The sequence below is a fragment of the Amphiura filiformis genome, chromosome 9 (assembly GCF_039555335.1).
Source record: "Amphiura filiformis chromosome 9, Afil_fr2py, whole genome shotgun sequence".
Lineage (NCBI taxonomy): Eukaryota > Metazoa > Echinodermata > Ophiuroidea > Amphilepidida > Amphiuridae > Amphiura > Amphiura filiformis.
Window position 1 is genome coordinate 48444669 of NC_092636.1, and position 19689 is coordinate 48464357.

At 34.3% G+C, this 19689-nt stretch overlaps 1 protein-coding gene across 1 annotated transcript in view; it reads right to left on the reverse strand.

Moving 5' to 3' along the window:
* LOC140161082 (carbonic anhydrase-related protein 10-like) overlaps positions 1 to 4011 on the reverse strand; it is a 293957-nt gene extending 289946 nt beyond the window's left edge. The window contains 1 exon segment of the mRNA XM_072184469.1: positions 2828 to 4011. Coding sequence (XP_072040570.1) covers positions 2828 to 2933 — 106 coding nt within the window. The 5' untranslated portion in view covers positions 2934 to 4011.
* Between the last annotated feature and the right edge of the window lie 15678 nt (positions 4012 to 19689).

Here is a 19689-nt window from a genome sequence, read left to right on the forward strand (position 1 = left end):
TAAATTGAACATTTGAATACACCACGTGTTGTAAAAGCGTCTGCAAGGCGGGAAATGGTTCTCAGAAATTCATGGATAAAAAACGTGAGTGTTCTTTTATATTATTTATTTGTAATATAGTTTCTTTTGTTGAAATTGAAACGAAAGTAGTGTAACAAACATATATCGAATTGTAGACTAGAAAATGTTATTAATAATAATGTAATCATGGCAATAGAAAAAAAAAGACTTTTTAATAAACAATAGTTTGACAATCGCATGCACTAACACAATTTGACAGGCACATTTAATTACTGCAATGTAATTTTGTAGCACTGTTTATGTGTTATGAATTTATGTTTCGCATGTTAAAAATAAGATGCACGTTTTCTCTGTGTTCGAATCGCTCCAAAACTGTACAACTGTGTGCTAAATTTAAAGTTACATTTATTAAGTGTCATTAAATCAGATTGCTACAAACAGTTTGTGTTATAAGGGGGAAGAATATTTTAATATCCTCGTGGTTAATCAAAACTGATACATTATACTTCATCATCTGTAGGGATGTGCCTTGGATATGCATATTTGTTACAACAAGTATCAAATGGTGCTACTAGGCTAACTAATGTACCAGCCTTCGCTACAACCATAGATTATTATTCCGCTGCACTACTGGCAACTCGTGCGTTTGAATATAGATCCATGATAATGTTTAAATCAATGCAATTTTATAACGTAAAAGCTATATACCACCAACCAATTCTATCTCAACCAAACCTACATTTCCGAAATATGGTAATCCAAGTAGTCCAAATAAACATATTAAATTTGTAGAGTGTCTTTCCTTACATACCATATCTGATGCCCTGTGTGTGTGTACCAACAGGGCGTCTGTCCTAGCTAAGGTTGTTTAAGGATTTTCGACCGAAAAAAAATTGGCCGAGTATAATTTTGAAAGACACAGTTTCTAGAGGGCACTGGATGGAGAGGCTACCGTCAACGCGGGGTAAAACGGAAACTAAATATTCAATATCGATACGGGCATAGAGCATACCTTGTCCGATGTGTTTCAACTTACGGTTGCCTGGAGAGGCAACTGTTTGCCTTTGCTGGTGTACTAAACACAGGCGCCTCAATTTGTAGTGTAGTAGCAACATTGAAATGGCAGGAACTTGAGGCCGGGCAGGAAGGAAAATAGAATATTACGTAGTAAATTTGATGTATTGGGTAGCAAAGTTGATATACCTAGCAACTCAATTTCAAGACAACGTATAATTTATGCTGATGGTGTAGGTTCAAACCGGGGTTCAACATCTACATAAGTCGTGTCAAAATTATTTCATTGTCAGTGTAACACTTTCGTTATGGTTAGACTTTAGACATATACCTTTCTTGAAGTTCTGAACAATGACTACCAAATCAATTAATACACATTGGTTTAATATTCAAAAGTGTGCAAATGTATGCAAAAGTATAGTATAATGTACTACATTACAAAGTATAGTGTATCGTATTATACACGTACTTGTAATTGATTAACTTGTGAATACATAAGGCGATTCTTTGGACATATTTCCAGGATATTTATGTATTTGAATTATATTAACGCGTTTGAAGTACATGTACGCCTTTGTGTATATATATCAGGATTTCTTTCTCCTACTAGTAAAATACTGTTTTTTACACAACATATTAATTATTATGTTTCTATTAGAAGTAAAATATTTTGGTTTGTTTTGAATCTGACAGATTTTCTCTTGATTTGTGATTCGTATAAGGTAAATTTGATGTATTGAGTAGCAAAGTTGATATACCTAGCAACTAAATTTCCAGAGAATGTATAATTTATGCTGATGCTAGTAGGTTCAAACGGAGTTCAGCATTATACATAATTAAATTTTTTTTCATTTACTGTGTAACACTTTCATTGTGGTTTTACTTAGACATATACCTTTCTTGAAGTTCTGAACAATGACTACCAAATTAATTAACGCACATTGGTTTAATATGCAAAAGTGTGCAAATGTATGCAAAAGTATACTATAATGTAATACATTACAAAGTATAGTGTATCGTATTATACACGTACTTGTAATTGATTAACTTGTGAATACATATTAAGGCGATTCTTTGGACATATTTCCAGGATATTTATGTATTTGAATTATATTAACGCGTTTGAAGTACATGTACGCCTTTGTGTATTTATATCAGGATTTCTTTCTCCTACTAGTAAAATACTGTTTTTTACAGCAACATATTAATTATTATGTTTCTATTAGAAGTAAAATATTTTGGTTTGTTTTGAATCTGACAGATTTTCTCTTGATTTGTAATTCGTATAAGGTAAATTTGATGTATTGAGTAGCAAAGTTGATATACCTAGCAACTAAATTTCCAGAGAATGTATAATTTATGCTGATGCTAGTAGGTTCAAACGGAGTTCAGCATTATACATAATTAAATATTTTTTCATTGACTGTGTAACACTTTCATTGTGGTTATACTTAGACATATACCTTTCTTGAAGTTCTGAACAATGACTACCAAATCAATTAAAACACATTGGTTTAATATTCAAAAGTGTGCAAATGTATGCAAAAGTATACTATAATGTAATACATTACAAAGTATATAATAGTGTATCGTATTATACACGTACTTATAATTGATTAACTTGTGAATATACATAAGGCGATTCTTTGGACATATTTCCAGGAAGTACATGTTTCGAAGTACATGTAGGGGTGTGTATATATATCAGGATTTCCCCAAAAACATACTCGCTCCAATCAATCAATCGAACGATTCATATTCGATATATATTTTGACGATTTTAAAAACTTACCAGAACAGGAGTGAAGTAGTTGTAATAATATGGTAAGAAGTATGGGAAGATATGTAGTCATTCCTGCAGGCACTAACTGAAGAGAGCTAAGAGTTCTAAACTGCATCTTGATGTCTGACCAAGGTGAAGGACGACACACAAAATATCCCAAAATGTATACAAAAAACGGAGGTAGAAAATATTACCAGTTAATGTATACAATCACTCCTTGATTGCAGAACAAGTAATGTATCCAAATTGATAACTTAACAATTTATAGATATTTGTATATAGATGATTCCAATATCTATTGTGTATGCTCAGCTTGATGATATTTTCCCAATCTTGATATGAGCCAGGCGATGATGTATCATATATCCAGATGAGTGATCAGTTGGATGATCAGAAGAGAAAACACACTATGTTTGTTTCAATATTTGAAGCACACATTGAAGTATATATATCCAGTAGTAGAGAAATCCCAGGGATTTTATACCGCATTAGAGGATGTTTGTATCATCAACAGAGCTTTCTCTGGACCGTGTAGTTTTCTTAGACTTTCCACACTCGATACCTTATGTGCCCCAAGTGATATTCACTTAAGTCTACTTAGAAGTAAATCCTTTTTTCCGCTCTTCTTAAAGACAATATCCCAGCTGCAGAGAGAACGGAAGTGAGATGAAAAAAACCGAGCACGCACGTGTTGTTTTAAAGTTTCCTAAAAAGGTGATAGAAAATTGAAAATTATGTGTTACAAATGTAGCTTTTATAGAGGATATTTTCTGGTAGTGTATTCCGAAGATAAGTCCCTTGGGTTATTAATTAAATCATAATTCATAATCCATTGTGATCGTTCCATTTGTGAAAAGGAAAAGTCGTCAAGCTGATAAATTTGCTGATCGGTTCAATCTATGTGCAAATATTTCCAACACCATACACTCACGCTCCACTGGATGTTTTAACACACTCCTATAGGGTTTTAACAGCAGACGATGAAAGAAGCGGGGACAAAATAACCCGCGAATAAATTGTGCTAGCTGCGGAAGATATTTTATATGATAAAAGCACCGCTAGTAATTTTCAGATGGTTTGTACCGTCTAGTATATAGGTAGTAGGTAAAACGGGCAATACAATAATGTGTGTCTGTCGATCAAGTTGGCTGCTGCCGCGCTGTATAGTCAAATAGGTCCTACTCCAAGTAAGGTTGGACGCTGACTGTCGATGTTTGGCGTGTGTGTCACGGATGGCACTGTTGTAACACACGTACGTAAACTCAATCCCTCTGCTTTCTATCTCTCTACAGCACCATAACCCGAGGGCTCGAAACAGCTTGCTTATTGACAAAATTATATGTGCAAGCTAAATCTATGGTAAATAATAGCAGCAATGTGGATGACTCCATTATTTTGTGCACTTGTAGGGAGACAATGAAAAGGTAAAAATTAAAAGAAATTATGTTTAAAAATGCAAGGAACGATGCAAAATCTAATATTGGAGGAGCAGATGTTACTTGCGTAACTTTACCTTATAGTCATATTTATTACATGTACAATCATATTGAGTCATGCTATCATTTAATACTGATAAATAGTCCATATACAAATATCTTTCTATGGATGAATACTCTTGCTAATAATTAATTTGAATATTTGATTTAATGGTTTAACAGATATTTAACGTTATACATTTCATGTACGAAACTTGTAAATTTATAGCATCATCTTTTTAAAGTTAAAAAAATGCTATTTTCAACATTTCAGTTGCTTCGGACAATGAATTTGCGAGTTTTCGAGAGGTCTGTTTTGCAATTCCTACCTGTCGACAGATAGAACATACACGTTTCTCTCAAGAAAGGTTTTGCACAAAATTATGGAGTAAGTTGGGGATGAGGCTGTGGGTCACGAAGTGTCCCCTTAAAACTGTGTACTTCGGTATTATTTATAAATGCGCTTTTATAAATACGCACGTGACCCATGGGTACGACATACCAAGACCAGCAAGAGTGACCAAATCCTCATGCATTGACCACTAATTATAGGAACTCTGTAGATAAATATCATCAAATTTAAGTATTAATTGAATTGCAAAATTATTACACATTTTGCAATTCCGAATTTGTAATATGTTATCAAAAAGTGATAATTATTTGCCGACCATGACGACGGAAAAATATTAAACGACGGAAACGTTTACAGTATAACCACAAAGTTGTACAAAATAGACAATTTTGCTGCACAGCAGTCTGATGATGTTCCGCCTTTGCATTCAAATGTATAGGAAGACCATTCGCTATGTAGAAGGTCACTTCGAGACTTACGGTCTACAAGCTATTATGGCAGCGCGGAGGTAGTCACGTGCGTATTTATAAAAGCGCATTTATAAATATAACCGAATTACACTGTTTAATGCACTATATATTTCTTACCACCAAGGAACAACCACTATTTTACACAGGGCAGCTCTTGATTTACAACAATTTAATCGTGAGGCAACAGAACAAAATGCCAAATGTATCAAGAAAGAACCTATGTATTTCCGGTACCATAGGTGTACACCGTGTACGAATTTCTACGAATAATCAAAATGTTTAACTAACTTATGTCATATTTTGTTCTTCTCCCCAATATTATGTTTACGATAAAATCGTATCAAATTACATTTCCCAATAAACATTAAAACACACCAGATTTGATAGTCATGAAAGATACACTGTTGCATTAACATCACAAAGACATTAACGTGTTATCACACCACAATTAGAAACATACATCACGCTACACTAGGGTATTGACATTGAGCTATTCAACTGTTCAATAAGCGTGTTTATGGTAAATATACCGTATTGGCCGAGTTTTAAGCATATCGTTTAAGACCGTTCTTATACTAGTAATAACGAAGGAGCACTAGGACCAAGATTATGTTCGGTACATTCTCGACACGGCCCGTGTTTAAAATGAGGAGTTACGTTCTATTTGTTTTTAAATAGAATCCCTACTCATTTATTTTTGATTCCGTAATGCGATGAGATATGCTGTTCATATTGATTAGTTATAATATCACTTTGAACCGACAATCTTATCAAAATGAACAGTTTCCGTAACTATCTCCAACTCATTATCAAGATTGTCCATTTCCTTTTGACTAGATTTTGTTATATCCCCTCTGAAGAACACATATCGAAAAATGAGACCTTAGCGGATAACTTCCCGATAGTCACCGGGTAGACACCGGCAAATTTCACATGCAAATTAGATAGATAGTGGGTGACTACCCGATAACTTTTTTGGTAAACCATAGCGGATACCTTTCAGGCAATAGGTACCGGATGACTACCCGATGACTTTTTTTGGGAAACTAGCGGGTAACTAGCCGATGACTTTTTTGGGAAACTAGCGGATAACTACCCGATAACTTTTCGGGGACCCAGCGGATAACTTTTGGTGACGATATACCTGGTGACCTCTTTGGAGACTTCCTGTTGACCTGTTGGGGAATGCAGAAATACAGGCACTTTCGGATAACTCTGGAGAAAGTACCCGAAAGGTTTCTGATGATCACCAAATGGTCATCGGGTGGTCACCCGGAACCTTTTCTGTTTGTTATGGGAAGATAAACTTCTCAAACTTGATAATATATCCGTGTACCCAAGCGAGACCGACTGCAAAAAAGTTTTTTTCCATATATGTTGGATTCAATTGAGTTGGGTGAATGACCTCGGTAAATGACCTCGACATGTCATAAAAAGATTCCCTTGTCAAATTTGACAAGTTTAAAAAATGAGAGATCGTTTTAAGAGTGTACCAGGCAATTCGTGGTTGTACAGAATTTATAAACCATTGCGCTGCTAATATTTTATAACGCTGTTAAAACATTATTGAACAATAACACTACTAGTATGCTATTGTCGGTGAAAACTGGCGGAAGGTTTGGTAACATTTCGAGAAATTCTCGTCAAGGTCACTGCTTGAAACGCAAGCGTTTTCCTATGATTTTACAGTGTAGAGTGGTGGCAAATACAAAACGTGTTGGCTACACGTAAGATATAAGGGCGGTCTTAAGGGTTGGGGTAGGGGCAAACGTACAGGTAACTGGAGAGGGGAAGCGACGAGGAATCCCAAATCACAGCGCCAGGTAATAACGGGGCCACCGAGTGCGAATATGCATTTATTTTGGAAGATTCATGTTTGTTTTAAATTTTGGGGAGTTTTTTTCCAAAATTTGATATTTTGGTGATATTTCAAGAAAACACTAAATTTTGTGACTGCATTTTGGTGTTTTCAATGCGTTTTAAGCTTACCGTAGAATTAATGCTGATATCTGGTCATGCTCCTTTTAGAATTTCTGTCTGATCGTCGGCTTTTGCAAGAAACAGAATGCAGATTGGCTCTGAATAAGTATCGTTTTCCTCTCGGTGGGTCTTTTCATGATATAATTACTTTGAATTCATTGTAACAACCCAGGGTTCAGGGTTCAAGGCTGCTTTCGGAAAAGCTGTATCTTTGGTACTGTATCAATATCTCAGAAAAGTGGCGGCAACGTTTTATACTTCCCGCATAAATGATTGCGTCTACGTTAATTGTACAGTGATTGGTTGCATGTCATTGAAATCGATATATATATTTGGTTAGTAGGGCTTTTAGGTATAGACCCTTTATGCATCTTCCGTGCTTTTCTATTACGTAGGATATTTTGGAGTTAAGTGCCCTTTTAACTACCCACTCTTATGATAGTTATGAATGGGGTTCTCATCTATTACCTGCTGTTGAGCATCAAATCAGATGAGCCCCGGCATAAATAATCCATTTTGCCACCGAACGTACCCAGACACTATTTTTGGCGACTCAATCCATCGGGTAGTCTACTTTTCCCTGATGCTACCATTACACGGTTGATGAAAGTTACAGTCCAAACTGCACATCTAATCACCAAATACCAAAAAATCACCAAAATTTTGCCAATGATAACTACTTTTCTAAAAAACTGCTTTCCCAGCAACTTGAGGTTTAAAAACGGTCTTTCCCATAAGCTGTAAAAACAATATTGAATTGTATCTTTATTTCCATAATCAAATTCGAGATCAAATTTGAAATCACACATCACAAAGATAATTATATACAAGACTACTCAAAGCATTACCCTCCAATTTGATCGATATTTCGTTTTGCAAAGTTCGCTATGTTTTACTGAAACACCCTGTATGTGCCACGAAGGTTATGGCTTTTAATGCATCGCCGAGTTTTGGCTCAAGGTTATGTCATATGTGAATACTTCAGATACCTAATTAACACTTAATTTTTTAAAAGGGTGAAACATTAAACATACGACCTTTTTTCCCTAATTAGGTGGAGCTTGCAAGCAACGCCATTATATGAGTAATAATTTATTTCAGGCAGTGAAACACAAATGATCATCATTTTCTTGAATATTTGGTAACAATTTTTATTTTTATTTATTTATAAGAAATCGTCTAACGCAAAGAGGTTGAAGCTTGTGGTCTAGAGAATATCCAGAAGTATTTGGTTGGGGGTATGGTGTCCAAGAAATGGCGATGGTTGAAAGGTATACTAGACAGGGGAAGAAGACGGAGTCTTCCAAATATCAAGATACTGAAAAGACTAAATATCTTCAACTGCAATGATATAACACGTGACTACTGCACTAATATTTTCTTTTATTTACGTCACGAACATTACATGGTTTTTAGTGTCATTGACGTGAATAAAGTTCAAAATAATTATTCCAGTAGTATTATTGCAGGTGAAGATTTAGAGTCGTTGTCAGTCTCGCTATCTTTGAACAACTTCTGTCTTTATTTCTTGTAGGTTTCTTCTGATGATCACCACTTCCGTGCAACTTTCTCCTGTCACCATTTCATGAAAGCCTTGTCCGATTGTGATGTGCCCTGAGAAATTTAATTTGATTGTTTGAAACTCCTTTGGTTACAGTAAACAAACTCATTCAGAGTTATTAATAATCTTGGAAAATCCCCTCTATTTCTGAACATTCTCTGTATTGGGAAAATCCCTTAGATTGTAAAATGGATATTATGACATCATTTTAGAAATCCCCCAGGGAGTGAATGTGACAAAATGGCCTATTAATAGATCATGGGTTTTTTAGGAGTATAAAAAGGAGGAAGCTTTAGTTTGCTCTTTGCAGAATATCATGAGAGTTTCAAAACTTTCTATGTGTTGGTAATCGTTGTGCTTCAAAAAGAGGTACATTTGAACCAGCTTACATAGCCAATAATATGCTATTTTAATACAGCAACGAAGGCGATTTTGAGTACACGAATGTGCTCCTCCTCTCATCAAAGGATTAAAGTTCTTCTGTCGACTTACTGGAGTCTGTTTTTAAAACAGCACATCTGTCAATAAAATGGAGCAGTGCAGAAAGAAGCCTGTGTCCTGGAGAAAGAGAGTGATTGGTAAAGGAAACACCATTTTTTGGAGTTAAGTGTTTGGAGAACTGCGCAAGGAGTTTAGTGTTTGGCGAACTGCGCAAGGAGGTAAGTGTTTGGAGAAAGCAGTACCATTTCTGTGCGAGGATTTTATACGCAAGGATAAATGCAAGTGTACAATGGACTTCGCTGATTTTCAGCCGTCCTGAACATTGCAAGAACTCTATGTTCACCAAGAAGAAGACTGCTGGTTAAGTACTGATTAGTTACAATTGTGATTTTGTGATTATAATTATTGTATGTGCAGTTGTTGTTATGTACCAATCAATTTTACTTTCAATTAAAGACTTGTTGTGCAAGTTAATTTGGGTAAAAGGTGATTTTGGTCTTGAGTCCTTAAGGCTCGTAACACAATCCATAAGAACCAGTTGAATACTGAAGCCTTCTGGATATTCTCTGAATAAAAAGCCTCACCCTCCTTGCGTTAGACGATTTGTTAAAGCTCTTGTAACTTAGATATATATATATTACTACAACCAAATTGGTCACCCTTTTGCCCTGTGACTAGCCTAATAGGAACTATTTCATGAGAAGAATCGTGATATCTATTACCTCGTGTACAATTGAACCGTTAAATGAGTGTGAGCTTATTTTTAAAAAAGAAAACCGGACTTGAGGATGTTACAATACTTATAAGTATTTATGGTCAATTTGTTTAGCTTGCATCTTAGCCACTATTAATTTCTTACATGCATTCACGTGCAGCACGGAATATGGATATGATTTGTACTATCTATCCTATCGGGTATTGACACCAGATAAACGAACTAAAGAAATACATTTAACTTGCTATTTTGAGACGTCACTACTTTACGCATGGAGAAAAAGTGGCAACTATATTTAGCTAAGCATTTTGTCAATCATACAACACAATTTAGGCGTCCATCGTCTGTACATCAATACAAGGCAATCAAGACCTATCACTCTCAATCTATTACAAAATCAAACCGTTTACCAAACATTGCCTGGCCTCTATACAATTTCGTTTTGATAAAAACGCTATAATGACTTGGCTAAAACCACCGAATGAAAAGATAATGACGTATCATTTGCAATGTCTGCTCTCCGAAGTAAACACGCCGTTCAAGCTTTCCAGTTTTAAGATAATGTTCTCAAAATACCAAGAGCTATCTTGAGAACCACTAAACCAATATTAGGCTTGTTTGTATTCGTTTTAATTCACTCTTAATGGCAATTCCAAATATGGTCATGAAAATTTACAATTCTGAAATTTTTGAATTGCAGACATACACAGGTGCTCGTAGTGCAAGGCGATCTATTCAAAACTTGTATTCATCTATTGCTATGGTAGTTTAATCCGATTGTTACATAACTTCGACGGCAGTGGAATTCAGGTAGATTGACATCCGCTATGTTGATGATAGAAATCTCATGAAACTGGTATCTGAATAACACAACTGAATTGGCGAATGCCTGTAAAAATGGGGAATGAAAATGAAAGATCGTGTCTAGACTATCATGTCACAGTCTTGATTTTATTTATTTATTTATAAATTGACACCTTCTAGTTAACACCTTACATTAACTTTTAAATTGTGTCCTACATGATGGCTTTTTTTATTTTTAGCACTAAGCTGGCATTTACCCTAAGGATATCATATAAATTATTCGGGATGGAATACGATCAACATATCATATTTTGTCAGTGGCCTCAACAATACCAATCCCGACATGTGTCTTGCTAATGAAATTCACTTGAACACCTACAATAATAGACACTGGGCAAAATGGTATGTTGATACAAGCAGAGTCCAGCCACTCTGCGACTCTATGTCTAAAATGACTCTATATTGAGAGTCAAATTACTACTGTGTAGAGTCATCAACGGTGGCTCTTTAGCGGAGTCAATAGATTACGACTCTTCAAGGGAGTCAGATGACTCTCAAAATGGAGTCTTTTTTAGACTCTGCTTCTAGAGTAACTCTGACCAGGGAGGGGGATTTACTATACAGGTCACGCATATTGTATTTTGAGTTGGTCGGGCAGATCTTCCCATACGGCTAAGCTGATACACAGAGGCGCAGTTATGTTGCGATATATTACTTGTTTGGTGCACTAAAATACGATGTTTACAAACCGATGCCCTTGAATTTTGCGTGGCGGATAAAATGAGATAAATGTTCATGGCTGATCTCTTTCTTGAGGTTATCGACATCAGTCGGCAGTCAAGTTAGCTCGCGGTAAGGCGCTCGACCAGACTCCGGTGCTCATGCGTTTGATGATGCGTGTTCGAGCCCCGCAGACATGTTTGTTTACTATCGTGGAAAAAATATTTAGCCAGCTTGAAATTCTTCTCCACACATAATTCACAGCTGAACAGGGCATTATGATATGAAGAGTTAGTTTTTGCAATTATACAAGCAAAATTTGGCTCTAATTGTATTGTGCATTGTATTGTATTGTATTGTATTGTTTCTGATTAATGGTAATTGGTTTGGACTGTCTTCAGCCAAAAATATCGATTTTCATTATGTAAATCAATATATTATTGAAAAATTACACTTTCGTGTTTTGCATAAGTTCATTCTTCAAACCATTACGATCAAACCTTGCTTCATTTATCGTTGTTAATGAGTTATGTACGTTTATGTAAGTGCTGCAGGTGTTTCAGCCCTCCTACAACATAACTCAAGAACCACAGGACCTACAAAAGTATATATGTGATATTTGAATTCTTCTACACACTCGCTATGAAATGAGCAATGCGATTTTTGCGAAAGCTGACTACCATTCGCAAAATGCTGTGAACTACCAAATCGCTACACTTTAAAATACTGTCAAACCTTAATGTACCATTGCATGAGCCGAAATATTCCAACATAACTATAATTTTATTTTAAAACTATCAAGCATGATTATATTTTAGAGAATAAAAATTCCTGAACGCTTTTCTACGGAAGCATATTAGTGCCAAATTAAAAAAGAAATTGCAAATATTCGCAAAAGTATTTTTGCGAATATTCCCAATTCGCAATTGCGAATATTCGCAAACATTCAGTTTTGTACATTTTGCATATGCTTCCGTACTTTTCAAATTGGGAAGCGATTTTGTTTTGAAGCTGGTGCATCACCCACGACAATGTCATAATATGAACATTGAGTGACATTTTTACAGTCTTACATACATTTTTCAACATTTTCCAAAATTTGTTATTTATTGAATTTTCTTTCTCGACATATTTTCATGAATTTTAAAGTACTTGATATGATTATACAGACTATATCAATCATGAAGGCGATATGATAACAGTGTTGAATGTTTCATCAACCCAAAGGCATAAAACAATGGAGGAAAAATTTCGAAATAAGATGAGAAATGACAACTAGACTTTTAAAGTATAAAACAATGAAAATTGCCAAAACCTAACATTTCGAAATCCAAAAGATAATGATTTGATTTAATCGTAAGGAATTGTATAATTGCAACTCTTTTGAGGCCAAACTGATCAAACTATTTTTTGATGGCAAACTCCCCATATAAGTCAAGTGAAGTCAAGTCAAGATTTGATTTGACTTGATATATATCTCGGGAGGATTATCTCGAAAGATTGTGAAGATGTGTAAATGTGTTTCATACGTAACCTTGAAAACAATCACATTAGCAATGTTAGCCAATATTAATCACAATACTGATGTTTGTGATATTGAAATATTTGCTATTGTAAAACGCCTATTATTATTTTGCAGGTGTAAAAAACGGCATCTGATTCTGAATTGGTTATTTGCAAGTACAAAAACCGGTTCAAATGGTTCTAACGTATATTTTCTACTTCGGGTAATACCCTCTATAATGCAAATACACGAATGAAAGTAGATTCGAGATGGATTCTTATACATTTGCTATTATCTTCGCAACTATAGGGAGTATAGAATTAGATTCACGCGCGCGTAGATAGTCAATAATGCACCACATCACAATCAGAATTGAATTGGTGTGGAGACGCTGGGTCTGGATAAATGATGCTACCATTAAGTCCGATCATCGTTAAAATGATCAGTAAGTAATTGTTTGTTTGTATGCACATGTATTATACGTATACCCACATACACACCATAAATCTTAGCCTTAACCTTACAATACATAAATTGTGATATAGGTATTCTGGATTTGTATTCCAAAACAACTCCATGTTCCACTACATATTACATATCCTAATCTGTCATGGAATAAATATCAATATCATAACGTACGATTTCCCTCAAATTTAATTTAGTTATAACATGTACAAGTATAATGAACCAATAGTAGTAATAACGGTCAGGATGGTAATACATTGACTACGTAAGATATGTCTGGTTCGCAAATACCTTCCATTAGGCCTATATACTGTAAGCACATTACCTAGCCCACAACATCACTGAAGTAACCTCTCCTAAAAATAATGTACATTTTCTTATACACACCAAAATGTCCCATTCTATTAAGCCCATTACTTCATTCACAACATATAATGTAATCTGGAAATTCCTAAGCCTAATTTATTGTTCATGGTGATTTTATAAAAGATCGGTGGAAATTTTACTTTTACACACATGAGCTACATTGTAGGCATATTTGGACAATTTTTCACTGGCCGAACAAAACATTTCACGGGGGGTAAAATGTCAAAAATGTAAATATTTAATAATTTGCCATAACATTTATGTTATATCGCGAATTTCACAACATCAAAATTATTTGATATCAGAAGGACATTCCCCGTATTCAGAATGCAATTTGGTGTGTCTGATGTACTCCCAGGTCCCACAAAAAACACCGTGCAAAGGTGGGTAACAGAACCCTAAAAGCATTTTCAAATTATGAATGGATGGGGAGCGTACTTTCATTGGTACTGTCTGAATCTTAAATGGAAAGCAGTAAAAGAATTATAGAATAACGAAATGCATTTGTCATGTATACCACACATTGAAATAAACTCAGGTTAAAGGCATAGCTAAAACGACACTCTAAAAATAGAATCCATTTAAAGTCAGTTAAAGAAGTAATATTTAATCAATACATCTTATACTCCTACGGCCTTTCCCACACACTTTGATGTACTGAACCTTTTTCTCATGCATTTGAATTCAATATTCTATATCTTGCAACGCTTAATTTACCTGAGCAAGAAATGAAATGTTAAACATCTTAGTAACATGCATCTAAATGTGTTTTTTGGTCAAATATGATTTTTGGTCAAGAAATTGTTGGGAAAAAAAGGTTGGGAAAAAGTGACCATATCCATTAAACTCTATATACCCATGTTCTATATCAAATATTCTTTATGTGTACAAGTACAAACATGCTAATGCTTAGACCTGTTAATGTAGTTGTAAAAACCATAGATACACGAAACCTGAATCTTTATGTCATCAAGAATCATTGCTTACAGAAATAATATAGTCTTATTGAATGTCAGATATAAAGACAGGCTACTGATGGATTATCATCACAAATATGAAGCTAAATAATAGATGAGTCGCGCGCAAAAATAATTTCTTTTCTTATGTACATGATATTTTAATGTCACAATTTTACGTTGAGATATTCTGTTCTATTTCCTCCTTCTGAAAGGAATATGACAAAAACCATCTGCACAGAAAGGTATAGGTAAGATACGGGTGATTTATCATTGAATAGAAAGCATGCTTTAGGCCTAACGATATGTACTCATCATTAATTGGAAGCACCAAGTCTTTCATGTGAATTTTGGAATATTTCTCAATAAACACTGACTGTAATGCTGGCCTTGTTTAGAAAAAAAACATGGACTTCCAGTCAATTGGGGCTGCCACCATTTTTTTTTTCTTACGGTTTCTGATGTTCTGTAACAATTGTTTATATTTTTCTGGTTTTTACAGAACGTTTTTGTTATTTTCAAACAAATTTTCAGGTTTAACACTGAGAAACAAAAAATGAATGAATAAATAAGTCAATAAATAAATAAATAAATAAATAAATAAATAAATAAATAAATAAATAAATAAATAAATAAATAAATAAATAAATAAATAAATAAATAAATAAATAAATAAATAAATAAATAAATAAATAAATAAATAAATAAATAAATAAATAAATATTTAAAAAAACACCAGAAATTATAATGGCCATCTACCAGCATTTGCCGTTTTTTAATAGAATATTTCTGGGGTTTTTCACAGATATGTTTAAATACATTATGCCCACCTTTAAACATGTTAAAAACTATAAGTTAATGGACAATTTTAATAAATCTGTACTTTTTTGGCTGATACACTTTTTAGGGGAATATGTGATTTTACAATAAAATTAAAATAAACAAAAACAAATGGGGCAAGCAATTCTGTAGTCACTTTGATTCCACTCATACACAAAGAAACCTGCAAAACATAATAACAGAAAATACGAGGTTAATATTTTTCATCAAGTATCATTTTTGTGTACATGTATTTTACGAGCATACAGAGTATTACAATTAAGGGTCTATAAATCGATTAACATTGCGTGACAAGAAAGACCTTATGCAAATTGTGCAATTAAATGAACAATATCAATAAGGGACATATGTCTGAAACAATGGATTATTCCTGTTGAATTCCATACACCCCTATGGAAGACATGACCTTAATCTCCCACACAGGGAGTGTGAATTTCAAATGGGGTTACCTGAATGGGTGACTCCATTTCAAATCTACACTCCCTGTGCGTGAGATTAAGGTCGTGTATTCCGTTGGGGTGTATGGATTTCAACTGGAATAGCCCAATTAAGATGTTAAATTGATATCCCTTCAATTGATTAATAGTATCATGCGGAGACTACAAGATATTGATCTATCAGAGTATGGTCATAAAATGTCATACATTTACATTTTCAACATTATGCACGCTAATATTTGCTATGAGACAAATGTTTTTTCGTCGACTTTGTTCAATGTTTGCTTGCATAAAGAATGATACAATTTGTAACAAACGAATTTTTGTATCTACAGGGTGTCCCAAAAAAAAAGAGGCCCCTCATTGCGCCCTCTTTTTCTCCTATTTCTGAAAACTTAATCAAACATATTTTGGTATGTTAAAAAACCTTGAGTCATTAGTTTTAATAAACCAAAACAATTATAATCAATCGGTTCACAACTTTTGAAGATATGCTCTTTTAAAGAAATGTACCAGTTTTTCACTCTGTCCACGGAGAAGGTTTGGCTACTTTAAAGATTGAAAAGGAGTACACATACCATGCATGAATATCAAACATTCCTCAATGATAACTTTATAAAATAACTTTATTTATGGAATGGGCTTTACCGGTGGGTTTATGGGCAATGGATTTTGTTAATAGTGTCATTAATTTGTGGGTAAAATGGATGCCGAACGGGACTTCTTTTGCTTTACTTGCAATTACTTATTTTTTCTTGGTTATTTATGCCTTTTTGTTTTATTATGTTTCTTACTTTCTTACTTTGTTGTTTCTTGATTTCTTTTTTTATTTACAACATAAATCATTTCTTTTTTTAGGATAAAAGGTAGCCCTAAAAGGCTGTTTGGTTTGTATTTGGTTCTTCTGAACTGAGTTTACTGTGCTGCTCTGCTCTCTACCTAGTAGCCTCCTTGGCGAATACAGGTTTCAGCCCTGGTCCTCATTGCATCAATTGCGTTGCGTACCATCCTTGTACGCCGGATACTTACGAATGCATTCATTAATACGTTTGCGAAGATCTTGGATTTTGCCACAAAGGAAAAAAAGTGGTGTGAGGTCTGGTGATCGTGCAGGCCACTCCACAGCATGAGCCATCTTAACCACTCTGTTTGCTATCCGTGGACAGAGTGAAAAACGGGTACTTTTATTCAAAAGGGTATATCTTCGAAAGTTGTGAGCCGATTGAAATAATTGTTTTGGTTTATTAAAGCTAACGATTAAAGGCTTCTTTACATACCAAAATATATTTAATCAACTTTTCAGAAATAGGAGAAAAAGAAGGCGCAATGTGGGGCCTCTTTTTTTTGGGACACCCTGTATACATGAGGCCCATCCCAGCAAACACAAAAACGTTTTAAAAACGTTTTAAATAAGTTTTATTTTGGCTTTTGGTTTAGATAAAACGTTTTAATAACATTAAAATGTCGGGTTATATAAAGGTCATGATATGAAAACACACTACAACAATATTTTTAAATGTTTTCAAAAATGTTATTGTAAACTATTTTTGCAAACATTTTTGCCAAATATTGTGTCAATACTTAAATAACATTATGTTAAAATGTTTGAACCCAGCAAACACAGAAATGTTCTTAAAATGTTTTTTTTTTTTAAAACTTTTTCATAACATTTAAATGTCGGGTTATATAAAGGTTATATGAACGTTTTTTATAACTTTATTGAATATATTTTGGATATATATTTTTTTCTATTTTTTTTTTTAACTCCAAAATAACATTCTGTTTAGAATGTTTTGTATCAAGTTTTCAAGAATGTTTTTGGAATGTTATTAAAACGTTTTATACCCTTTATATAACCCGACATTTAAACGTTTTCTGTAAAACATTTTTGCTTGCTGAGCATTAGATTATCAAAAAATGTTTTTTAAGGTGATGAAAACGTTTTATACTCTTAATATACCCGACATTTAAACGTTTTCTGACAACCTTTTGCAAATGATGTCGAAAACGTTTTGTGTTTGCTGGGCATTACCCAAACATTCTTGTTCCAAGTTTTGAGTTCAGTTTATCCAGCAATTTGATTTTTAAAAGCACAAATGTGTATCACAGAGTGGTGACTTGGTAATCATGCACCAAATTATCATGTTTTATCCTTATTGTATTTTACTATGGCTAAACCATGGAAGAAAGAGATAAGAAGGAACCACAACGAACACATTCACTTTGTCCACTCCCTTTACCGACATTTAATTGACATTGTTATTCATGAGGATTTACTTTGATCAATACCCCGCGTTAAATAGGTGATTGGTATTGTACTCTATGTATTTGCATGTCTTCTGGAGCGTGTCTGAAGGATGATTTGAACTAATGACCTTCCGTGATCATCGGTCATTGATGGCCTACATCTTTTTCTTCCATTTCGCCCAATTTTCCCGAACTTTGATGACTTTTTTCTCAGAGTTGGCAGCCTTTGGCACTGAAACGAGTTAGCTAGTTACGATTATACACATATAAACTATTAAATTAAACAGGTTTCATGTACCGGACTCAACCGGAACATTGTGCATTATTTAAGAACATTTTGCATCTATTTTTCATCGAAAAAGTCACCAAAATCTTACCTTATTTGCTAAAGATGAAACTCAGCAAATAAACGGCCGATTTTGATGACCTTTTCGATGTGTTACACGACATCTTCTATCCAACACGATCAAGAAAACAGTTTGACTGTAGATCCCAAAACAAAGCTACTATACATGTTCAGAGCATCAGTGAAATTCCATAATCTTACTTCTGGGTAGCGTTTGTTTGTTCTTGGATGGGTTTGTTATAGTTTTTTTCCAGTAATGATTTCGCCGGGCATCGATCGCGGTAAATGGATCATACATGAAAGTAAGTACCATTGATAGCTTTTCTTTTCATGCGTCAATGGATAAGCGGATTAAAACTTGGCCGATCGAAGTCGTTGTGGTTCCTTCTCATCTCTTTCTTCCATGGCTAAACCTAGACTTCTCCGTAGTCCACTTGCCAATTGTGCACTACTCTGGCTATTACATTATAAAGCTTAAAACTCTGATTTAATTAATGTGTGCACAATTGATAGATTTTCACAACTGATCTTTTCAGTCACCGTACGCCCTCTGTTTGTTAGCTTCCCAAGTGGACTACTGACTTTGCCTTGAGAGTTAGGCCAATTTCTGGCCTAACTAAAAATTGGTCATGATGTAATGCATCTTTAAAAATGAATCTGGCTTGTGATTGGTCGCCCAGATCTCGTTATTGTTTAAATCCTCCCGACGCGTACTGGTACCATTATAACTATACATGGTACACAACTATCTAGGGAATGCGGCGCTTTTGTACTCGTGGATGAACGTATGCATCTAGCGCGTATTGTACCACCATGCTTAGTCTTGTGGTTAGATGTTATTGATAAACAAGTATGATTGACAGTGTGTGAGTCCCGGGGTAAAGTTCTGCTTGAAAGTGAAAGTCCATAGTCGGTTTTTCGGATAATAAACTGGCAGATTCTAAAATTAGAATTGTTCAGTATTGAAGTGTCATTATAATTATGCCATTTATGATATGTTGCATTCAATAATATAAGCCTACGTAGGGCCTATACTTTACTTTTACTGTCACAAATATAATTATATAGCCTAAACTTTTTCATAACCATTTTATACTAGTAGGCCTATTTTGATGTACTAAATATCAGTATAATTTCGAGTTCAACTGAATGCGTTCATCATGATTAATAACATATTTATTTATCAAAAATC